The 20,323-nt window shown below is 44.1% G+C and overlaps 1 protein-coding gene across 2 annotated transcripts in view; it reads right to left on the minus strand.

Annotated features, from left to right (window-relative positions):
- APPL2 (adaptor protein, phosphotyrosine interacting with PH domain and leucine zipper 2) overlaps positions 1-20,323 on the minus strand; it is a 126,641-nt gene that overhangs the window by 39,441 nt on the left and 66,877 nt on the right. For both annotated transcript variants that reach the window (XM_073556923.1, XM_073556922.1), the window contains exons 5-7: positions 997-1,084; positions 691-732; positions 507-565 (exon numbers count right to left, since the gene is read on the minus strand). In XM_073556923.1, the coding sequence (XP_073413024.1) occupies positions 507-565; positions 691-732; positions 997-1,084 (189 nt within the window). The remainder of the gene's footprint in view (positions 1-506; positions 566-690; positions 733-996; positions 1,085-20,323) is intronic.

A 20,323-nucleotide genomic window follows, 5' to 3' on the forward strand; every position in this document is an offset into this window, starting at 1 on the left:
GTTGCTTGACTAGAGCCCTGCAACGCTCCACCTGAACATCCACATCTGTGGCACCTCTTCTGATCAGTAGCCCCTGGGTGATGGTGTCGTTGCAATGTGACACAGACGATCATGCTGGTCCTACAATTCCGAAGTGGTGCCGGGGATGCTGGATGGTAAGAGGAGGTCTGTAAGACTGTGATTAAGTGGCCACGGACTACCAGAGATGCTTGACTAGGATCGTGAAATCTTTTTGCCCAACGCTACCAATAATATTTCACAGCAAGTAATCAAATAATACAAGTGTCCATGTAGACATGTCCTTATGTATGACATTATATGTGTAATGTATTACTATAAAATACCAGCATTTTCCAATTGCTAACAACTACACTTTCTCAGAACAAAAACTGTGCATTTTGAACATATAAAACTCATTCTGGATGTCACTGAGGAATAGGACTCAAGCAATTGTCTTTTTTCATACATTTAATCATGAATGTCTAGTTTAACAGGTTATTGCTTACTTTTTCATTCTCTCTCTTTTTGGGCAACCTGCTGTACTTAGCCATTGATAGGTCATGCTCTGAAAAGAACCAAATCCAACATTCAATGAACAAATATTTCTGTAAAGCATGAGTGAATGTCATGGGACAAATATTAGAATAATTTAATTTAAAAAGAAAAATCTGTATTAGAAAACAGACATACCATTGCTAGCAAGAAGAAAAAGATCTTTTAATGTGCTTACTTCTGTAAAACAAAATAATGAAAAATAAATTAATTTAAAAACCTAAGCAATAAACATACGGTATGTGGTAAATTATAAACTGCAGATTTATTATATGTACTGATCTTGAGCTTTCAGAAAACGGACAAAAAGTAATTAAAAATAAAAGGGAAAAAAAGAATCAAACCAAATTCACAGTTCTTTTTTAGCCTCACTTTATTTAGGAAATTTATTATTTTCTGTGAAGGACTAAAACCTTTTCCAACTATGAAAAAGAGGTAATTTACCTGTGAGGTCCTTTTCACGGAACTGTATCAATGGCAGCACCATTCTGTCTGCCAGCTGCTTTGCTAGTTCTGTATGAAGCACATTGAGCTGGAATAAACAAGAAAAAAAGTGTTGCAATCTGCCGTCCATTTCTGATAGTACATTGTAATTACACTGAAAGATCTGTAGTATATATGCCCCTAACAAGAACAGATCTAGCATGTGATAAATTTTTTTAAAAGATTTACTATCCATAAAATACAGGTAAAAATGTCACTAATATGATATACATACTGATAAGAACATGCTTAAAAGGAGTAATCCCATCTCCAAGATCCTATTACAATATGTAGCAGGTGTAATGATAATACTATTAGCAAATACCTCTAATTAGAAATGTAGTATAGTTCTGATAAGTTATGCTTCTTACTTCATGTACAGGGCATTACAGTAACTTAGGTATCCATGGTTACGACCACTATCACTATATGAGAGGTCATAACCATGGATACCTAAGCAACTGCAATGTCCTGCACATGGGGTAAGAAACTTATCAGAAGAACTATACTACATTTCTAATTGGAAGTATTTGCCAATATAACCATTATATCTACTATATATTGGGATAGTAACTTGGAGATGGGAATACCCCTTTAAAGAGGTTGTCCACAACCCTGCTCACCCACACAGCACGAAAGTCACATGACTATCCAAAGCTAGGATGTCAGGGAGAAATCTTACATGACATCACATGAACTTTGTGTATTCTCAGCCAGATATCATGTGACCAGGAGAGGAGAGGTTACAGAAAGATTTGGGAACGCAAGATATTTACAAAAGAGCTCATCTACAGCAGTTAGTTCACATGAAAGGATTACCAAAATGGTGGTCAACCCCTTTAAAGTCATGTTCTTTTTTGTATCAGGACATATTAGGCAGCACCATAGTATCCAAAGGCTAAAAGCCTGTTCAGGCCTAAGGTCATATTTACATCACCCGTGTTGGAGGTGTTTTTATGATTTTACCATTTTATTCATCAGGCTTTTGGTAGGAATATAAAAATATGCATCATTGCTACAATTACAAAGAATACAAGAGAATGATAACAGTATTGAATTCTGAAATGATGAAAACAATTAAGTGAAATGAAAAATAATTTTCGGGTTTATTGCAATTACAAAAAAAGTTATATAATTATACATATACTAGATGGAGGCCTGATGCTATCGCATCGGGAGGGCGATAATGTCATGATGGGGGCAGGCATTGCAGCGTTGAGAATCTCTCCCCCCACATGTGCTCACCCACCTATCCACGCTCTCTTTCCCCATGTGCTGACTTTTCCTGTCGATGCTCTCTTCTTTGACCTGTCTACCCCATGTGCTATCCCCCTTGTCTGCTGTCTCTCTCCTTCTTGTGCTGTGTTCTTCCCTCATGTGCTGTCCCGTTTGAGCTGTCTCCCCCCCTGTGCTCTGTCTCTCACCCCTGAGCGCTTTTTCTCTCCCCCATCTGCTGTCTTCTCCTCTCATGTCATCTCTTTTTTGACCTGTGTACCCCGTGTGCTCTCCCCCTTGTCTGCTCTCTCTCTCTCCACCACTGTGTTGTCTTCTTCCCTCATGGGTTCTCTCATTTGAGCTGTCTCCCCACAGCTCCTGGGCAGGGGAGGAAGCAAAAGACAATACTGACATTACAGCAGGAGATCGCAGAGGATACATTTTGTGAGGTAAAATATTGTTTAAAAACAGTCAGTGAAATATTTTACCTCACAAAATGAATCCCCGTGATCCCCTGCTGTAATATCAGTATTGTCCTTTGCTTCCTCTCCTGCCCAGGAGCTGTGGTATGCTCTGTACACGGTCAGACAAAGACAATTTTTAAAATGAACTTTCGTTCGTGGGAAAACCCCTTTAATGTGACCGGCTTCCTCTGCCTGTAGACAAGTCGCGCATCTGCTGCCGGGATCAGCCGAATGAATCACTGCGCGCCTACACGGAATTCACGCAGGCGCAGTATATCAGACCGCCGTCATCTTTGTGCAAATAGCGGCGGTCACATTAAAACTGCGCATGCGCTCCTCCTGTACAAAGTTGGCGGCGGTCAGTGAATCATTCCGCTGATCCCTGCGGCGTGTCCGTGACGGTGTTCCGCTGGTGGTACAGCACAAGAGGCTGCGTATGGCGTATACAGTGTGTGTGTGTGTGTGTGTGTGGGGTGCGTACGGCGTATACAGTGTGTATGTGTGTGTGTGTGTGTGTGGTATATATATTTCCTTTTCACCCCCCCAATGGAGGTGTTCTTTTTTGTCCTTCCTCATTCTCTACCAGAGGCCTTTTTAAAGTAATTAAATAATGCTTAAAATCATTTAATATGATAAAAAACTAATGAAAAAATAATTTTCAGCTTTGCCACAATTACAAAAAATAAAATAAATGTTAATAATGAACATTAAAAAACAAATGCAATGAAAGCACACAAAAAAAACCCACCCTCACACATTTGTTTGCTGCGGCCGTATTTATCTCTCCCACTTTCAGCAAACAGTGCATGCATATCCTAATCTGCTCTTCTGGGCCAGGATAGTCACAAAATTCATCATCTGGAGACCTGCTCTTTATAGCTGCTTGCTAGACCTGGTACTAATGCAGCAAGATGGCAAACAGCTGCGAGCCGCATATCATGAACCCACAAGCCACATGTTGGGGACAATTGGCTTAAATAAATGTCCTGATAATTTGCTACAATTGAAATTAAAAAGTATTGGGCTATTTAGGTTAGTCTTATGTTTACTCAAAGCACCACTCCCATGTTTTGGGGTTTTTTTCACCGCTGGAGTGGTGCCTTAAACACAAGTTCCCTGCACCCGATCAGAAACTCATCCTCTGGCGTCGTCACGGCTCTGGTGCCATCTTGTGAGTGCAGTGGCCGGAAGTCAGAAGTTATCTCACAAGCTCCAATTGCAAGTCTATGAGAGCCAGAACAAGGATCCCATAGACTTACATTGATTAGTAACGTCTGGCTCACTCCTTGAAACACTGGAGCAGCAGGGAGGTCACAAACTGCAGAGACGGACCGGAGTGGTGGCAAAAGCAGATGAAAATGCAGAAGGCGAGTATCAAACAGGGGGCAGGGGTCTTGGATTTTCAGCACCACTCCGGTAGTGAAATAAAAAAAAATGATGGAATAGTACTTTAAATTCGGTATATATAATGCATATATGTGTGGCATACATTGTCCAAAAACCTCCTTCAAGTTAAAAACAAAAGTATACTGCAATACAAACTATTTTTGAGGCGTCCACTGTATAGGAATGTGCAATGCACTACTTATCCTATACAATATTTAAAAAATAAAAAGTTGCCAGCATGTAACAGCAGAGTCAATGCCAGATGATTCTTGTAATGACAGTTCCTTTGGGTTCTATGTATCCGTTCATCGATTTATGTGGCAGAATCATTTCCTTTTGCATATGTTGTGCGTACGTACCAACTCAGAAATGAACAGGGACATATAGGCGATTGGTGAGCCAAGATATAAGCCAAAATCAGTCTACTGACATTCACATTATGCAAAAAAAAGTCTGTCTATTAGTGTTAGTGATGAACCGATCTGGAGATTCCTCAGACAGCAGCAACATATCAGCACAATCACAGTGACATAAATCACTTTATTTCACAACATTAGCCAGGGTCATCCATCTGGCTAATCAGTACTTGGACGCATCTGCTCTTCGACAATCGTTACACTGGCTGCCCATTCATCATAGGATCCAATTCAAAGTACTTGTTCTCACCCATAAAGCTCTCCACAGTGCGGCACTCCCCTACATCTCCTCCCTCATTTCTGTCTATAGGCCTAACTGACCGCTGCGCTGTGCAAATGACCTTTGACTAACCTCTGCACTAATCCGCACCTCCCACTCCCGACTCCAAGACTTCTCCCGCGCTGCGCCAATCCTGTGGAATGCTCTACCCCAAGAAATTAGGACTATCCACAATTTGCACAGTTTTACGCGCTCCCTCAAAGCGCATCTGTTCAGAGCGGCCTATCACGTTCACTAATCAAAGCCATTTTATGTGCAAGTGTGCGTGTGTAGCCCATTCACTATCTCCATCCATCCCTCACTCCCTCAAGATGGCTGGACCATCATTGTAAATACACACCTGTACTTTGCATCTCCCCCACCTCATTGTAGATTGTAAGCGCTCACGAGCAGGGTCGTCTTATTTTGCTTTAATTATTGTATTGTTAACGTTGTTACTTATGACTTGTTGTCAGGAACACCGCACTGCACTTGCTCACTGAGCCAGGGCGCGTGTCCTGAGTACAAAGACTGTGCACAAAGATACCTGCGGAGCGAGCAGCAGTGGTGACAATGCATGCTCCAGGACCTGAATCACATGACTGCTGGGGGCGTGGCCTAAGCTCCACAGAGCTAGGAGCTGCAGGGAAACTCCTAGAAGGGTAACTACAGGACAATGTTACCAAGGAGCATAGACAGAGACAGACACCAGATCAAGCCGGGTCAAGGCACGAGATAGCAGGACAGTACCGAAGGGCTAAGACAGAAAGAATAGTCAGGACGTAGCAATAGATCAGAAAACCAGAACAGGTATTAGACGGTACAATAGGGGTAAACTGTAACGGAGTAACGATAGCCAAGCCAGGAGGTCAGAACCAGAAAAGACAATGGTACCAAAAACGAGAGACGGAGTACAGAGTGAAGGAACAAGCCGGGTCATACACGGGAAGCAAACAAACAATGCAGAGTACACGCACACCAGGGTTCAGACACACCAGAATAGCAGTATAACTGACAGAGAATGCCAGTATGGAGTGAGCATAAATACCCCTCCCAGATCCAAAGAGAGGCCGGCAATGTTAACCCTGTCAGAACAGGACATTAACCATGTCCTAACCATGACAGTACCCCCACTTTAATGGGGGGCCACCGGACCCCCAGGTTTCTCAGGGTACCTGGCATGAAAAGCCCGCACCAGTCGATCAGCGTGCGCCGAACTGGCCGGAACCCACGATCGATCCTCAACGGAATATCCCTTCCAATGGATAAGGTACTGAAGTCTCCGGCGCACCCACCGCGAATCAACGATGTGCCCTACCTCGTACTCCAGTTGACCCTCTACCAACACTGGTGGAGCCACGGATGAGGGATCTTCTCTAACTGTCCCCACAGGTTTTAATAGGGACCTGTGGAAGACGTTAGAGATTTTGAAGGAGGTGGGCAACTGTAATCTGTATGCCACCGGGATGATCACCTCTACAATCTTGTATGGGCCAATAAATTTGGGGCCCAACTTCATAGAGGGTATTTTAAGTTTGATGTTACGAGTGGACAACCAGACTTTTTGCCCCACTGTCAACGCAGGAACCACCCCCCTCCTCCTGTCTGCAAAATGTTTGAACTTCTTCTGGGCTTTGGAGATGTTCCCCTGTACCTCCTTCCAGAGGGTTTTTAATTGTTGTACCATCCCCTCGGCACCAGGGCAATCCGAATCCATACGGGAAAATTCCCCAAACTGCGGAACAAACCCATAATTGACCAGAAAGAGAGGCTTTCCGGTAGACTGATTAAGCCGACAGTTGAATGCAAATTCTGCCATGGGCAATACCTCACACCAGTCTTCCTGTCTGGAGGAGGCCAGGCATCTCAGAATCTGCTCCAATGACTGGTTGGTGCGTTCCGTTTGTCCGTTAGATTCCGGGTGATAGGCAGAGGAGAATGACAACGTGACCCCCAACTTCATACAAAACGCTCTCCAAAACCTGGCCACAAATTGCACACCCCTGTCCGACACCACGTTCACAGGCACTCCATGCAGTCGAACAATGTGCTGTATAAACAAACGAGCCAAGGTTTCAGCAGATGGTAACGCAGGTAATGGCACAAAGTGGGCTTGCTTAGAAAATCTATCAACCACTACCCATACCACTGAGTTGCCCTTGGAAGGTGGAAGGTTAGTGATAAAGTCCATGGACAGGTGTGTCCATGGTTTATCCGGAATTGGCAAAGGCACCAATTCCCCGGCCGGCCGGACCTGAGAGCTTTTAGAGCGCGCGCACACCCCACAAGTATTCACAAACCTTTTTATATCAGTACCCATAGAGGGCCACCAAAAACCCCTAGCTACTGCCCCCCGGGTAGATGCAATACCAGGGTGTGCACTTAACATAGAGTCATGAAATTCTTGAAGGAGTGTGGGACGGAATTGTTCGGGTACAAACAATTTACCTGGGGGTTTATTCCTGGGAGCTTGTGCTTGTGCTTCCAGAATCTCTCTCTGTAACTCAGAGGAGATTTCGGCTACAACCACTCCCGGATGAAGAATGGAGGAAGGAGGTTCCGGAGGGGACACAGAATCAAAACTTCGGGATAAGGCATCTGCCTTTAGATTTTTAGACCCTGGTCGGAACGTGATGGTAAATTGAAATCGAGAAAAAAAAAAGTGCCCACCGAGCCTGTCTGGGGGTCAATCTCTTAGCAGACTCGATATAGGCCAGGTTTTTATGATCAGTGACGACCGTAATGGGATGAGCGGCCCCCTCCAAAAAATGCCTCCATTCTTCAAAGGCCAATTTAACTGCTAACAGTTCCCTGTTACCGACATCATAGTTTCTCTCGGCCGACGAGAACTTCTTAGAGAAAAAGGCACAGGGTTTGAGGTTAGTCAGGGTAGAGGGGCCCTGTGACAATACTGACCCCACCCCCACCTCCGAAGCGTCGACCTCGACGATAAAAGGTCTTGACGAATCGGGTTGTATCAACACAGGGGCTGTAGTAAAACACTTCTTTAATACCAGGAAGGAATTTTTTGCAGCCACAGACCAAATTTTTACATCTGCCCCTTTAAGAGTGAGGTCCGTCAAGGGTTTTACCACCTGCGAGAACCCTTTAATGAACTTCCTATAATAATTAGCGAAGCCCAGAAATCGCTGCAACCCCTTCAGGTCATGAGGCTGCACCCAATTTGTAATGGCCTGAACCTTCCCTGGATCCATGCGGAATCCCTGCCCGGATACAATTACACTCAGAAAAGACAGTTCTTGCATAAAAAATGAGCACTTCTCCAGCTTAGCATACAAATGGTTCTGCCGGAGTCTCATAAGCACCGTACGCAGATGATGCAAGTGTGACTGACTGTCCTCAGAGTAAATCAAAATGTCATCCAGGTAAATGACTATATAACGTCCAATCAAGTCAGAAAAAACAACATTAATAAAGTTCTGAAAAACCGCAGGAGCATTAGTGAGGCCGAAGGGCATAACCAGGTTTTCAAACAGCCCCTCAGTTGTCAGGAACGCTGTTTTCCATTCGTCCCCCTCCCGGATCCTTATAAGGTTATAAGCCCCTCGTAGATCGAGCTTAGAAAACCATTTGGCCCCCGTGAGTTGATTGCATAGATCAGGAATCAACGGGAGAGGGTACGTGTTCTTAACAGTAATTTTGTTCGGTTCTCGAAAGTCGAGGCACGGTCGCAACCCACCATCTTTTTTCTTTACAAAGAAAAACCCCGCTGCCACGGGTGAGACCGAGGGCCGAATATGCCCCTTGCGAAGGCTTTCTTTAATGTACTCTTTCATAGCTTGGCGCTCAGGTCCGGACAAATTAAACAAACGAGCCTTGGGTAATTTGGCTCCAGGTACTAAATCGATAGCACAATCATATGGTCTATGTGGTGGGAGCGCCTCGGCCTCGCTTTCGGAAAACACATCTTTAAGGTCTCTCAGGTACTCCGGAATACCCTCCAGACCGACAGATGACACAGATACAGATTTTATCGGATTGACAAAAGGAACCGGGTTACAACACAAACCATTATCATTACATCCCCAACGGGTGATCTCCCCCTTCACCCAATCAATAAGAGGATTGTGGCGTTGCAACCAGGGCATTCCCAATACCAGTCCTGCAGGCAGATTATTCATAACGAAATAACTTAAATTTTCCACATGAGTGGAACCCACTTTCATAGAAAAAACTTCAGACATAAAACAAATTCCATCCCGGGTGAGAGGGGATGAATCCACAGCCACAATTTTAACAGGGTCTTTTAACCTGACTGTCCCTATCTTATTAAGAGTCACAACTTGGGCATCAATCAGATTAATGGAGGAACCACAGTCAACAAAGGCGGTGGTCATAACAGGACCGCCAGCAATTTCCAATTCAACCTGGAGGACCATTTTTATACGTGAGAAAAAATGTACCTGGGAGTCTGGACAACCTCCTCGATTGTTGCCCAGACTCAGTCGTTTCTCTGAAGGTTTCTCTGAAGAAGGGCAGGAGGGACAATTCCTTTTCCAATGTCCAGAGGCTCCACAGTAAAAACATAGTAGGTTGTCTCTGCGGTGCCTTCTCTCTTTCTCCTTAACCGAGACTGACCCAACGTTCATGGGCTCAGATACGGGTGAAGTGTCACACAATTTGGGGTACAAGGGAGACTCTTGTTGCATCATTCCTCTAGCACGGAGTCTCCGGTCCATACAGACCGCCTGCATCATGGCGTCCTCCAGGGTATCAGGAGGCGGATGTAATGCCAGAGCGTCCTGCAGATGGTCAGAAAGGCCCCTGCGAAACAACCCCCTCAGGGCGGCGTCATTCCAGGATACTTCGGCGGTCCAACGTCTAAACTCTGAGCAGAACCATTCAGCAGAGTGCCTCCCCTGTGTCACACTCATCACCATATCCTCTGCCAGACGCACTCTATCAGGCTCGTCATAAATGTGCCCCAGAGCCTCAAAGCACAAGTTCACTGACATACGTTCAGGAGCAGAGGAAGACAGAGAGAAAGCCCATGCTTGCGGAGCCCCCCGAAGTAGGGAAATAATGACCCCCACCCTCTGGAACTCATCCCCAGAGGAGCGGGGCCTTAGAGAAAAAAAAAGCTTGCATCCTTCTCTGAAAGACCTGAACTCCTTTTTATCCCCTGAGAAGGGATCGGGCAATTTGACTGGAGATTCGGGGGACGCTAATGACACATCCCTACCCCCAGAACTAGAAGCCCCTGCATCGACAGCCCCCTGCACAGTAACCACCAACTGTTGCTGGGTATGGGCCATCGTGCGCTGTTCCACATTGAGTTTATGGAACATTTGGGTCAGGTGCTTGACCTGATCAGCCAAGGCTTGTATGGGATCCATGAGGATAACACACACTTTTTTTTTTTTTCCTTCAGAGGAAAAAAAAACTGAAACGGTCAGTTATAGTGTCAGGAACACCGCACTGCACTTGCTCACTGAGCCAGGGCGCGTGTCCTGAGTACAAAGACTGTGCACAAAGATACCTGCGGAGCGAGCAGCAGTGGTGACAATGCATGCTCCAGGACCTGAATCACATGACTGCTGGGGGCATGGCCTAAGCTCCACAGAGCTAGGAGCTGCAGGGAAACTCCTAGAAGGGTAACTACAGGACAATGTTACCAAGGAGCATAGACAGAGACAGACACCAGATCAAGCCGGGTCAAGGCACGAGATAGCAGGACAGTACCAAAGGGCTAAGACAGAAAGAATAGTCAGGACGTAGCAATAGATCAGAAAACCAGAACAGGTATTAGACGGTACAATAGGGGTAAACTGTAACGGAGTAACGATAGCCAAGCCAGGAGGTCAGAACCAGAAAAGACAATGGTACCAAAAACGAGAGACGGAGTACAGAGTGAAGGAACAAGCCGGGTCATACACGGGAAGCAAACAAACAATGCAGAGTACACGCACACCAGGGGTCAGACACACCAGAATAGCAGTATAACTGACAGAGAATGCCAGTATGGAGTGAGCATAAATACCCCTCCCAGATCCAAAGAGAGGCCGGCAATGTTAACCCTGTCAGAACAGGACATGAACCATGTCCTAACCATGACACTTGTGTTTTGAAACTGTTAAACTGTAAAGCGCTGCGGAATATGTTGGCGCTATATAAAGATTATTATTTTAAAAATGTTTCAGGAAAGGGTTAAAGGAACCTCTAGAGGGAGTTTGACAATTTAAGCAATGTGCTTATGAGGCAGCCGCAAAAATAGTTGCCATCACTCAATCTAGTATCTAGGGCAGAATGGACAATATAATGTATTATGGACTTTCATGATGATGCAGGTTGGTAGATGTTATAGTTTCACATGGGATCTGCATAAGATTAGTAGAAGACTTTTAAGGAAAACCATGCTGTCTGAAGGGAATCCATGAAGTTTGCTTTGGCTGCATAGATGTAAGAAGTCACAACTGGCATTGTGTATAGAGTGTTTGTAGTACTCCAAAAGGTAGGTATAACACACCCATAGGGCAACTAAGAACCTGCTTTTTTGTCAGATTACGTGATGAAGAAAAAGCTAAGCAAATCGGAAAAAAACACAGACTTGTTTGACAGCAATTTTCACCTAGAGTGCAATTCTCAGTTTGAAAGATTTAGTAGGAAAGTTAATACAAAAGAATTGATCAAGTGGCACTGCACAATGTGAGCGCGACTGGCAAATGGGCGCCATACATGTAACTTACCAATCCATGATATTGACCAGACACACTGCATCAAACTCTCATTTATCAGTTGCATTATGACTTGTGTACCAGTTCTGAATCTCCAATATATAGTGAAGAAAAAACACCTTTAAATAATAGATCTCTAATATAGGCTGGGACTCTAAGTAAACAGTACAATGATAGTTGCGGCTATGATAACATTGCACCTGTAAACCTGTAAACAAGTTCCCACCAGGAAGTAGTCAATAAGCACAAACGGACGTGCAAGGTCACTGTCAATTCTATACAGGTGTTTAAAAAGACCCTTACACAGCTACTAATTACTTTGCTGACCACAAACTGATCTGAATGTGGAAATCAATTGCTCTACCATAATGGCCCTTTATCAGCAATCGATTCATACTATTAACTATAGGACTATATTATCAATAAAGTGGCAATATTATGCCCTTAAGCCTATGTCATATGTCGGGTGCCTGTCTTTGATTTGGGCTCAGGAGATGAGCCTGCATCATTACTGGCAGATAATAGGCGTTTTACACTACCATCATCTGCCTAGAATAGCAGTGAGCAGAGCCGCTGCCAATCTCTTACAGCAGCATAAAAAGCATGCAAAACAAGATGGGCGCCTTTCCACATGCCCCACAACATGATCTCAGAGTGCCGATGGGTTGCCATTGCAGTCGGAGGCCTACTAGAGACCCCAATGCCTTCCATGACGGTACTGGTGTGAAGACCAGCCTCTGATTGGCATAGGTGACTGAGATTTTAACAACAGCATGGCAGTACAGTATAACTGATTTGACGATCGCAGGTTCAAGTCCCCTACTGGGCTACAAAATATACAAAATTGAATTACCCTCCTTATCCCATTATAAATAAAATACACAGATCATGTAGTGACCCGGTCCAGACTGGGTATGCCCCTTTAAGTAACCCTGGACCGTGAGTAGCTTTTGTACACCTCAACTCACCCCTAAGTTATCCATTTACTGTTATATGGTTTAAATGAATCCACTACTCACTAATCTCATATACTCATGATTTATATTATTCTCACAATGTGAAGTCTGACACAAGAATTGAGAGTTATCCTATTGGTCAGTCACCCTGTCACCAAGGTTCAATAGGGGGAGCTACTTCCAGTCTCTGTCTAGACAAGACAGAGATCTGGAAAGACCCCAAAGAGTCGGGTTCAAGATGTGACCCAGAGCAGACTTCATGTGAAGGGTCCCGACACCCCCAGGTTCTATGCCTGGAAGTTCATCCTTTTCATCATCTCAAGACTTAGGCTGCGTTCACACGTGGCGGTTCTTTCGCGTTTTCAAGGCGGTTTTAACCGTGCGATTTTGCCGCGAAAACGCGGAAAATAAGCATCCCATGCTTTCCTATGGGATTCTGCAATGCTGTGCTAAAGCTGTGGTTTTTACCGTGGCGGAATCGCTTCGCTGTAAAAAGCGCAGCATGCTCATTAATTTAACGGAATTGCGGCGATCCCGCACCCATAGGAATGCATTGATCTGCTTACTTTCCGCATGTGGCTGTGCACACCATGCGAAAAGTAAGCAGAACATTTGCGGATGGTACCCACGGTTCGGAGGAGAGGAGACTGTCCTCCGGGCTTTGGGTACCATATCCCTGTAAAAAATAGAATTTAAAATAAAAAATATTGTTATTCTTACCTTCCGACATCCCGCGTAGCCTTCCCGCCTCTCTCCACGCTCCCGGTCCCATTAATGCTTTGCAAGCGATGACGTCCGTTCTCGCGGGATCGCGAAGTCTCGCGGTCATTCGCGAGACGTCGCGATCCCGCGAGAACGGACGTCATCGCGGTAATTCTCGCAAAGGATTACTGGGATAGGGAGCATGGAGAGAGGCGGGAAGGCAGCGCGGGACGTCGGAAGAATAACAATATTTTTTATTTTGTTTTATTATTTTTTACATCCTATCGCATAGGCAGCCTCAATAGTAAAAAGTTTGTCACACTCGTCAAACACTATGTTTGACGAGAGTGACCAACCTGTCAATCAGTTCTCCAAGTGATGCTCCTGATTGCTTGGAAAACGCTAGCAATTCTGCAAGCTAATTACGCTTGCAAAATGCTAGTTTTTCCGCAGGAAAATCGCGGGAATTTAAAATGCGATTTTCCTGCGGAATGGAATTCGGAATTCTCGCGGTAATTTCCGCGAGAGTTCCGCTACGTGTGAACGTAGCCTTACAGCCAGGCCTAATGCCTTGGATCTACCCCTGACTTCTACAGCCAAGATGGCTAAAGACTTTTAACTCTTTGAACCCTGGATCCCCACTGTTCGGTTTAAGGCGTGCTTCTCCAACATTAGGTCGCACTAAATGAGTACAGAAGAACCTATTGCTCTGCGTGTTGAGGAAATCGAGGGTCCCCCGCCTCACTGCAAATTATTCATTATTTACTTCAAGTATATTTCTGCATGTTCCGTGACCAGCTGAGAAAATTAATAAGGGATTTCAGGTCTGTACATATTGTCATATATTCCCTCTTCTGCCTTTATGCCACCAAGAGATTGAGTTTCTTATAATTACCTGTAAGTACTGCTTCTAAATAATACAGGTTCTTAAAGCTCCAGAACCTTAATTCTGTGTCACAATCCAATCCTGAACTGTATTGGCTGTTGATTCCCCACGTGTACTGCAAACCCTTACTGCATGTTATATTTCCCCGTTCTCCTGAAGTAAAGCAGCTGTTATCCCCAAGACCTGTTGTCTGTGGTTATTCAATCGGCTGTGGACACTGCGTGGGGGTGGATAACCGTGAAGAGAATAGCCCCATACCGGGGCTGTTGCATACATATTTTAAATAAAAAAGAAGCAATTAATACGTCATATGTATTATTGATACATTTTGGCCTTTCTAAAGCAATGTGATAGTAAAAGACAAAATATGGCCAATGAAACAATGTCCTTCGTTTCATGAATAGGTCCTTGATTTCTACTTTCTGAAGTATTTCAATGAGGACCACCTTTGGTGGGTGTGTAACTCCTTGGGCTCTGTGATCAGGAGTCTGCTGCATTATGATAGCGGTTTTAGGAATTGCCATTGTGAGCTAGCAGTCATGTGAACGGAACTTCATGAGCTTGCACATATCATCTAGTTTCGCTGAGGATAGGGCGGTCATGTGATCAGTGATCACATAATTGGGGCTTTTGTAGTCCGCATAGGTCATCGTACTGCTCTTGGATTAAACTTGTAACAAATACAATGTGAATATCTGTACAAGCTATGATTTAGGGAGTGAAAGCTGAGGTGCCCTGTGATTGACACATGTTGCACATATGTCTTAGTCGGGGCGGGTATCGAGCATATTATTTTATATGGGTAATCTACTGGTTTTTCAGCAAACTACTGCGACAAAGATGTGGGTGTGATATGTGATCATGAACCAGACTCTCTACATTCTTTAGAATGTGTACATAGATGGTTTTATACTGCTTTTAATCTTTGCTTCTCTCCAGATAGTTTGACAGTTAGCATGATGATGGGGAAAGAAAATGATCCAATGATGTATAAATACCGTACCTGAAATGTACTACCATCTATATTGGCTGTCATTTTTTTTCTATGACCCTGCATGGTAAAGGAAACATTGCAAAGTGTTTTTTAAAGGAAAACATACAAGCTAAGTTTTATTCATAAAGAGGTTCCGGTGCCTTGGATTTCAGCTCGGTAGAGTTATATGAGTCAATTTTCAGGACCCGGTCCATCTGCCATGTTAGTAATCTGTGGCTTTCAGATGGGAGTACAGAAAACCTCCTTTTACCTCCAGCATCTATGGCTCTTCTTTGTATTAGCCAGCCTGATGTGAAGTAAGCTTTGTATTGGCTAGGCCTGGCTAACCAAAAGAGGAGCTGGCGAGTCTGTCAGGTAAGAGGCATTTTGCAGGGCTCTTGTGAGACGGACACAAACCACTGACATGGCCACTGGACTGGGTATTGCAAATAAATTCACACCATCTCTAATGTTCTGCCAGCCATTCATTTGCAACGCTAGTGCGATACTATATTTCCTTTGTCTGCCGTCTTAACTCTCAAATGGTGTCCAAGTTTTGAAAGCTCTACTGTCTCATAAAAATAGGAATGTTCTCAAGTAATGCCCTCTCCAGCTCGCCAAAGATAGGCAGTGGGGAGCCAGCTGTCATTCAGCATGACGTCGGCGTTCATGCCTCATCAACATTGCAGCGTGGAAGAGGAGCCGCTGATCTGCCGATGTGAGGTCAGTGGAAGCCCGGGTGACCACTCTGTGGCGGCAGAGATTGTCGTTGGCACGACAGGCAGTTAGTAGCAACTACCACCTGCCAGATAGTTCTTAGTAAAAAAAAAAAAAAAAATATTCCTGGCTAAAAACAAGATGTGAATATAGCCTTTGAGAAAAGACAAAGCGGATGCTCTTAGCTAAAGCTTCTGCCTGTTCAATAAAAAGACCCAAAATATTATGTAAAATATTCAACAGAACACCTGCAAGAAGAAAAAATAACACAATGAAAGTGAAGGCCCAAACATGGTTTAGACTCGAAGGTTAAAAACACTAATAATTTAGGTTATTGTGACTAAAACAAAAAGGGAAATTAAAAGTCATACACTTAAACATATAGAAAGGTCCTGTTAACGTATGGGTATGTACAATATTTTGTTATCTGGTATATGTGCGCGCAGCGTATACCTGCGTACCAATCCGCATGTGTCTTGCATACATATCTTTAACATTGTGTACGCAAGGACATATATTCGCATGCGGATGTGTACGCATGCGTTGTTTCGCGGTGTGCGGTGAACGCAATAAGTTGCATTTTTTGAGGCGTCAATTTCGCACAGACAGACGCATGCGGATGAGAGCAACAACAACGCATTACTGTCTATGGGAAGGCATTGGTACGCAAGGACTTGTGTACGTATGCCTTCGATACGCATGCATTCTTCACACCACTCATGTCCAGGAAAAGATTTCACCACCTGCAAAATTTTGTAAGTGGCTTTTGTCAAGGAAATTCTCCTGGAACAGCATTTGCCGCAATACAAAATTCATTGAAAATTCAAACGCATGTGCTGAAAAAATGCAAACGCATGCAAAAACGCATGCACGCAGTGTTTTTGTTGGTGTCATGCAAAAGCTGATGCGGATAAAAAACGCAGCGTAACCATGCGTTTGCGCTTGCAGATGATACACTGCGCACAGAGACACTAATGTGAACATAGCTAAGAATGCCATCTTGGCTAAGGCTATCAAGACAGACAGTCATAAGGAAACATAAAAATGGGGATGTTGGAATTCAGTTGTCAATTCCTTTTGTTTTGAGGGGAAATAAGCCATAGAGAACCAAGGTGCACTAAACCGAGCTGAGCGTTTCTGTATGGGGAAGTTGGGAATGATTCAACCTTTAGACAAATGTTTGGTTGGCCAACAGCTAACTAAAGTGTGTAGTCAGCTTAAAGGGAAGCTTTCATCACAAAATGATCTATTATTTAAATTAAGTTTTTGAATTACATGGACATTACATTGAATTTTTAAAAGTTTTTTAATAAAGATTGCGATCTGGAAAAAACAAAGTTAGGCTATGTGCCCACGGTGCGTGTTAAAACGCACACCAAAAACCGGACTCCTTCCCAGAAATCGTGCTTTTTTTCCCCCCGCGCGATTTTACCGCGATTTTCGTGTGCGATATTCAAACACTTTCCAAGCGATTTGAAGCATCGCTTGGAAAGTGATTGACAGGTTGGTCACACTCGTCAAACATAGTGTTTGACAAGTGTGACCAGGTTTTTACTATTGAGGCTGCCTATGCGGCATCAATAGTAAAAGATAGAATGTTAAAATGCTAAAAAAAATAAAAAAAATCGGGGTATATTTACCTTCCGACGTCCCGCGCTGCATTCCCGGGCCACAGCGTTCCCAGTAATGCCTTGCGAGACCTGTGATGACGTAGTCTCTCGTTGCTATAGCGATCTCGCGAGACCGCTAGAGTCACGTGATACTACGTCATCACTGGACCGTGCCGCAAGGCATTACTGGGAACGCTTAGGCTGTGTGCACACGCTGCGGATTTTGCTGCGGTTCCGCAGCGGTTTTGGCCGCTGCGGACCCGCAGCAGTTTTTGCTGCGGTGTACAGTACAATGATTCCCTATGGGAATCAAAAACCGCAGTGCAGACGGTGCGGAATTTTCCGCGCGGATTATCTGCGGTTTTCAATCCGCAGAAAGAATTGACATGTCAATTCTTTCTGCGGATTCTCCTGCGGTTTGCCATCTCCTCCATTGAGGAGATGAAAAACCGCAGGGCAAAACCGCAGAGCAATCCGCAGGTAAAACCGCAGGTCTTTTGACCTGCGGTTTCACCTGCGGATTGTACAAAATCCGCGCGGATGAATCCGCACCTTTTCCGCAGCGTGTGCACACAGCCTTAGGCCGGGAATGCAGCGCCGGACGCCGGAAGGTAAATATACCCCGATTTTTTATTTTTTAATCTTTTTTTACAGGCGTATGGTACCCAGGGCCTGGAGGACAGTCTCCTCTCCTCCACACCGTGGGTACCAACCGCACATGAGACGCTTAACTTCCCGCATGGTGGGCATAGCCAGATGCGGGAAGTAAGCGATTCTCATGCATTCCTATGGGTGCGGAATCGCAGCAATTCTTTGCGATTCCGCACAAAAGAATGAGCATGCTGCGATTTCTTCCGCGATGCGATTCCGCCGCGGAAAAAAGCGCAGCATTAGCACAGCATGTGCGGAATGCCATAGGAATGCATGGGGGGCGTTCTGTGCACGATTTTTAAACGTTTTCGCGACGAAAATCGCGGCAAAAACGCTTAAAAATCGCTACGTGGGCACACAGCCTAAAACTAGTAATCTTGTTAATTTTCACACTAGCCATTAGTGATTCTTTTAGACTTTTACTTCTTGTAATTTTCAGCAAGCCTCCATATCAGAGACAGGATTATAATGACAGGCAACTCCTCTTTATACACATATTCACTGCTGATAACACAGGATCCACCATTCACAATAGGCAATGCACAGCTGACCCTGTGTCCTCTCCCTTCACATTGACCTTTGCATAGGCTCATTAGATGATTCAATGCAATACAAAAGATAATGTTGGTTCACTGTTGCCATGTGCATGTGTTGTTTCCTTAAAGGGAGCCTGTCAGCAGGATTGTGCACAGTTACCTACACACAGTGTCAGGTCGGCGCCATTATACTGATTACAATGATAACTGGGTGATGAAATCCGTCTTGTGGTTGCAGAAGGTTTTTTTTTCACTATGTACAGATAATCATTATGTAAACTAGGGGGCAGGTCAGTGAAGGATCAGTGACCTGTCAGCAGTCTGCATTATGAATACCTACTCAGAGCACCACCACATGAAGACCCCCCTGAGCACGAGCAGATCATTAACTCAAAACTGAAAATAAAGATTAAAAATGAATCACAAGAAGGATTTCATCACCAGTTATAATTTGAATCCGTACAACGGCGCCGACCTGACACTTGACTGTAGATCAGTGTGCACAATCCTGCTGACAGGTTCCCTTTAAGCAACAAAATGTTACCGTAAATAAAAAAAAATAAAATGTAAAAAGTGGGCAGTGTGAAAAATTGAAACATTTCTATTTTTCAGTTTTAATAAAGATTGCAAAATGGGGGGGAAAAGCCACATTAGCAAAAATGTAAAACTATATAAATACCATATACCACTATTTAAATTAAACAATAGGTTATTTTTTATGCTGGCTTCCCTATAACCCCTTCCTGACCCAGCCTATTTTGACCTTAATGACCAGGCCATTTTTTGCAATTCTGACCAGTGTCCCTTTATGAGGTAATAACTCTAGAACGCTTCAACGCATCCTAGCGATTCTGAGATTGTTTTTTCGTGACATATTGGGCTTCATGTTAGTGGTAAATTTAGGTCAATAATTTTTGCGTTTATTTGTGAAAAAAATCAGAAATTTGGCGAAAATTTTGAAAATTTCGCAATTTTCAAATTTTTAATTTTTATTCTGTTAAACCAGAGTTATGTGACACAAATTAGTTACTAAATAACATTTCCCACATGTCTACTTTACATAAGAACAATTTGGGAAACAATTTTTTTTTTGTTAGGAAGTTATAAGGGTTAAAAGTTGACCAGCGATTTCTCATTTCTACAACAAAATTTACAAAACCATTTTTTTTAGGGACCACCTCACATTTGAAGTCACTTTGAGGGGTCTATATGGCAGAAAATACCCAAAAGTGACACCATTCTAAAAACTGCACCTCTCAAGCTACTCAAAACTACATTCAAGATTATTAACCCTTCAGGTGCTTCACAGGAACTAAAGCAACGTGGAAGGAAAATGCTCAGCTACTTACCGGTAGCGGTGTTTTTCAGGAGCCCATGACAGCACCACGAGAGAGGGGATCCGCCCTTCGGGGACAGGAAACCTACAGACATAAAAAGGGCGGCCCTCTCTCCCGCCTCTGTTGGATTACAGAGCATGAGAGGACCTCTCTGGTTAGTAGCAATTCATATATACACAGTCAAACTAAATATTCTTCACCCTTGTGACTAACGTGTTAACTGAAAGAAAAGGTGGTGATCCAAGACGTGAGAGCAGAGGGAGGGAATGTAAAGGTGCTGTCATGGGCTCCTGAAAAACACCGCTACCGGTAAGTAGCTGAGCGTTTATTCAGTCGCCATGACAGCACCACGAGAGATTTACAGAGATGAAGAGAACTCTTAGGGAGGGATAACTGCCTCAAGCACCTTTCTCCCAAACGTGAGGTCGGCGGACCCGCCTAAATCCAATCTATAGTGGTTAAAAAACGTGGATGGAGAGGACCAC

This window comes from Dendrobates tinctorius, unplaced genomic scaffold, assembly GCF_039654945.1.
Source record: "Dendrobates tinctorius isolate UK_male_01 unplaced genomic scaffold, ASM3965494v1 ptg000241l, whole genome shotgun sequence".
Lineage (NCBI taxonomy): Eukaryota > Metazoa > Chordata > Amphibia > Anura > Dendrobatidae > Dendrobates > Dendrobates tinctorius.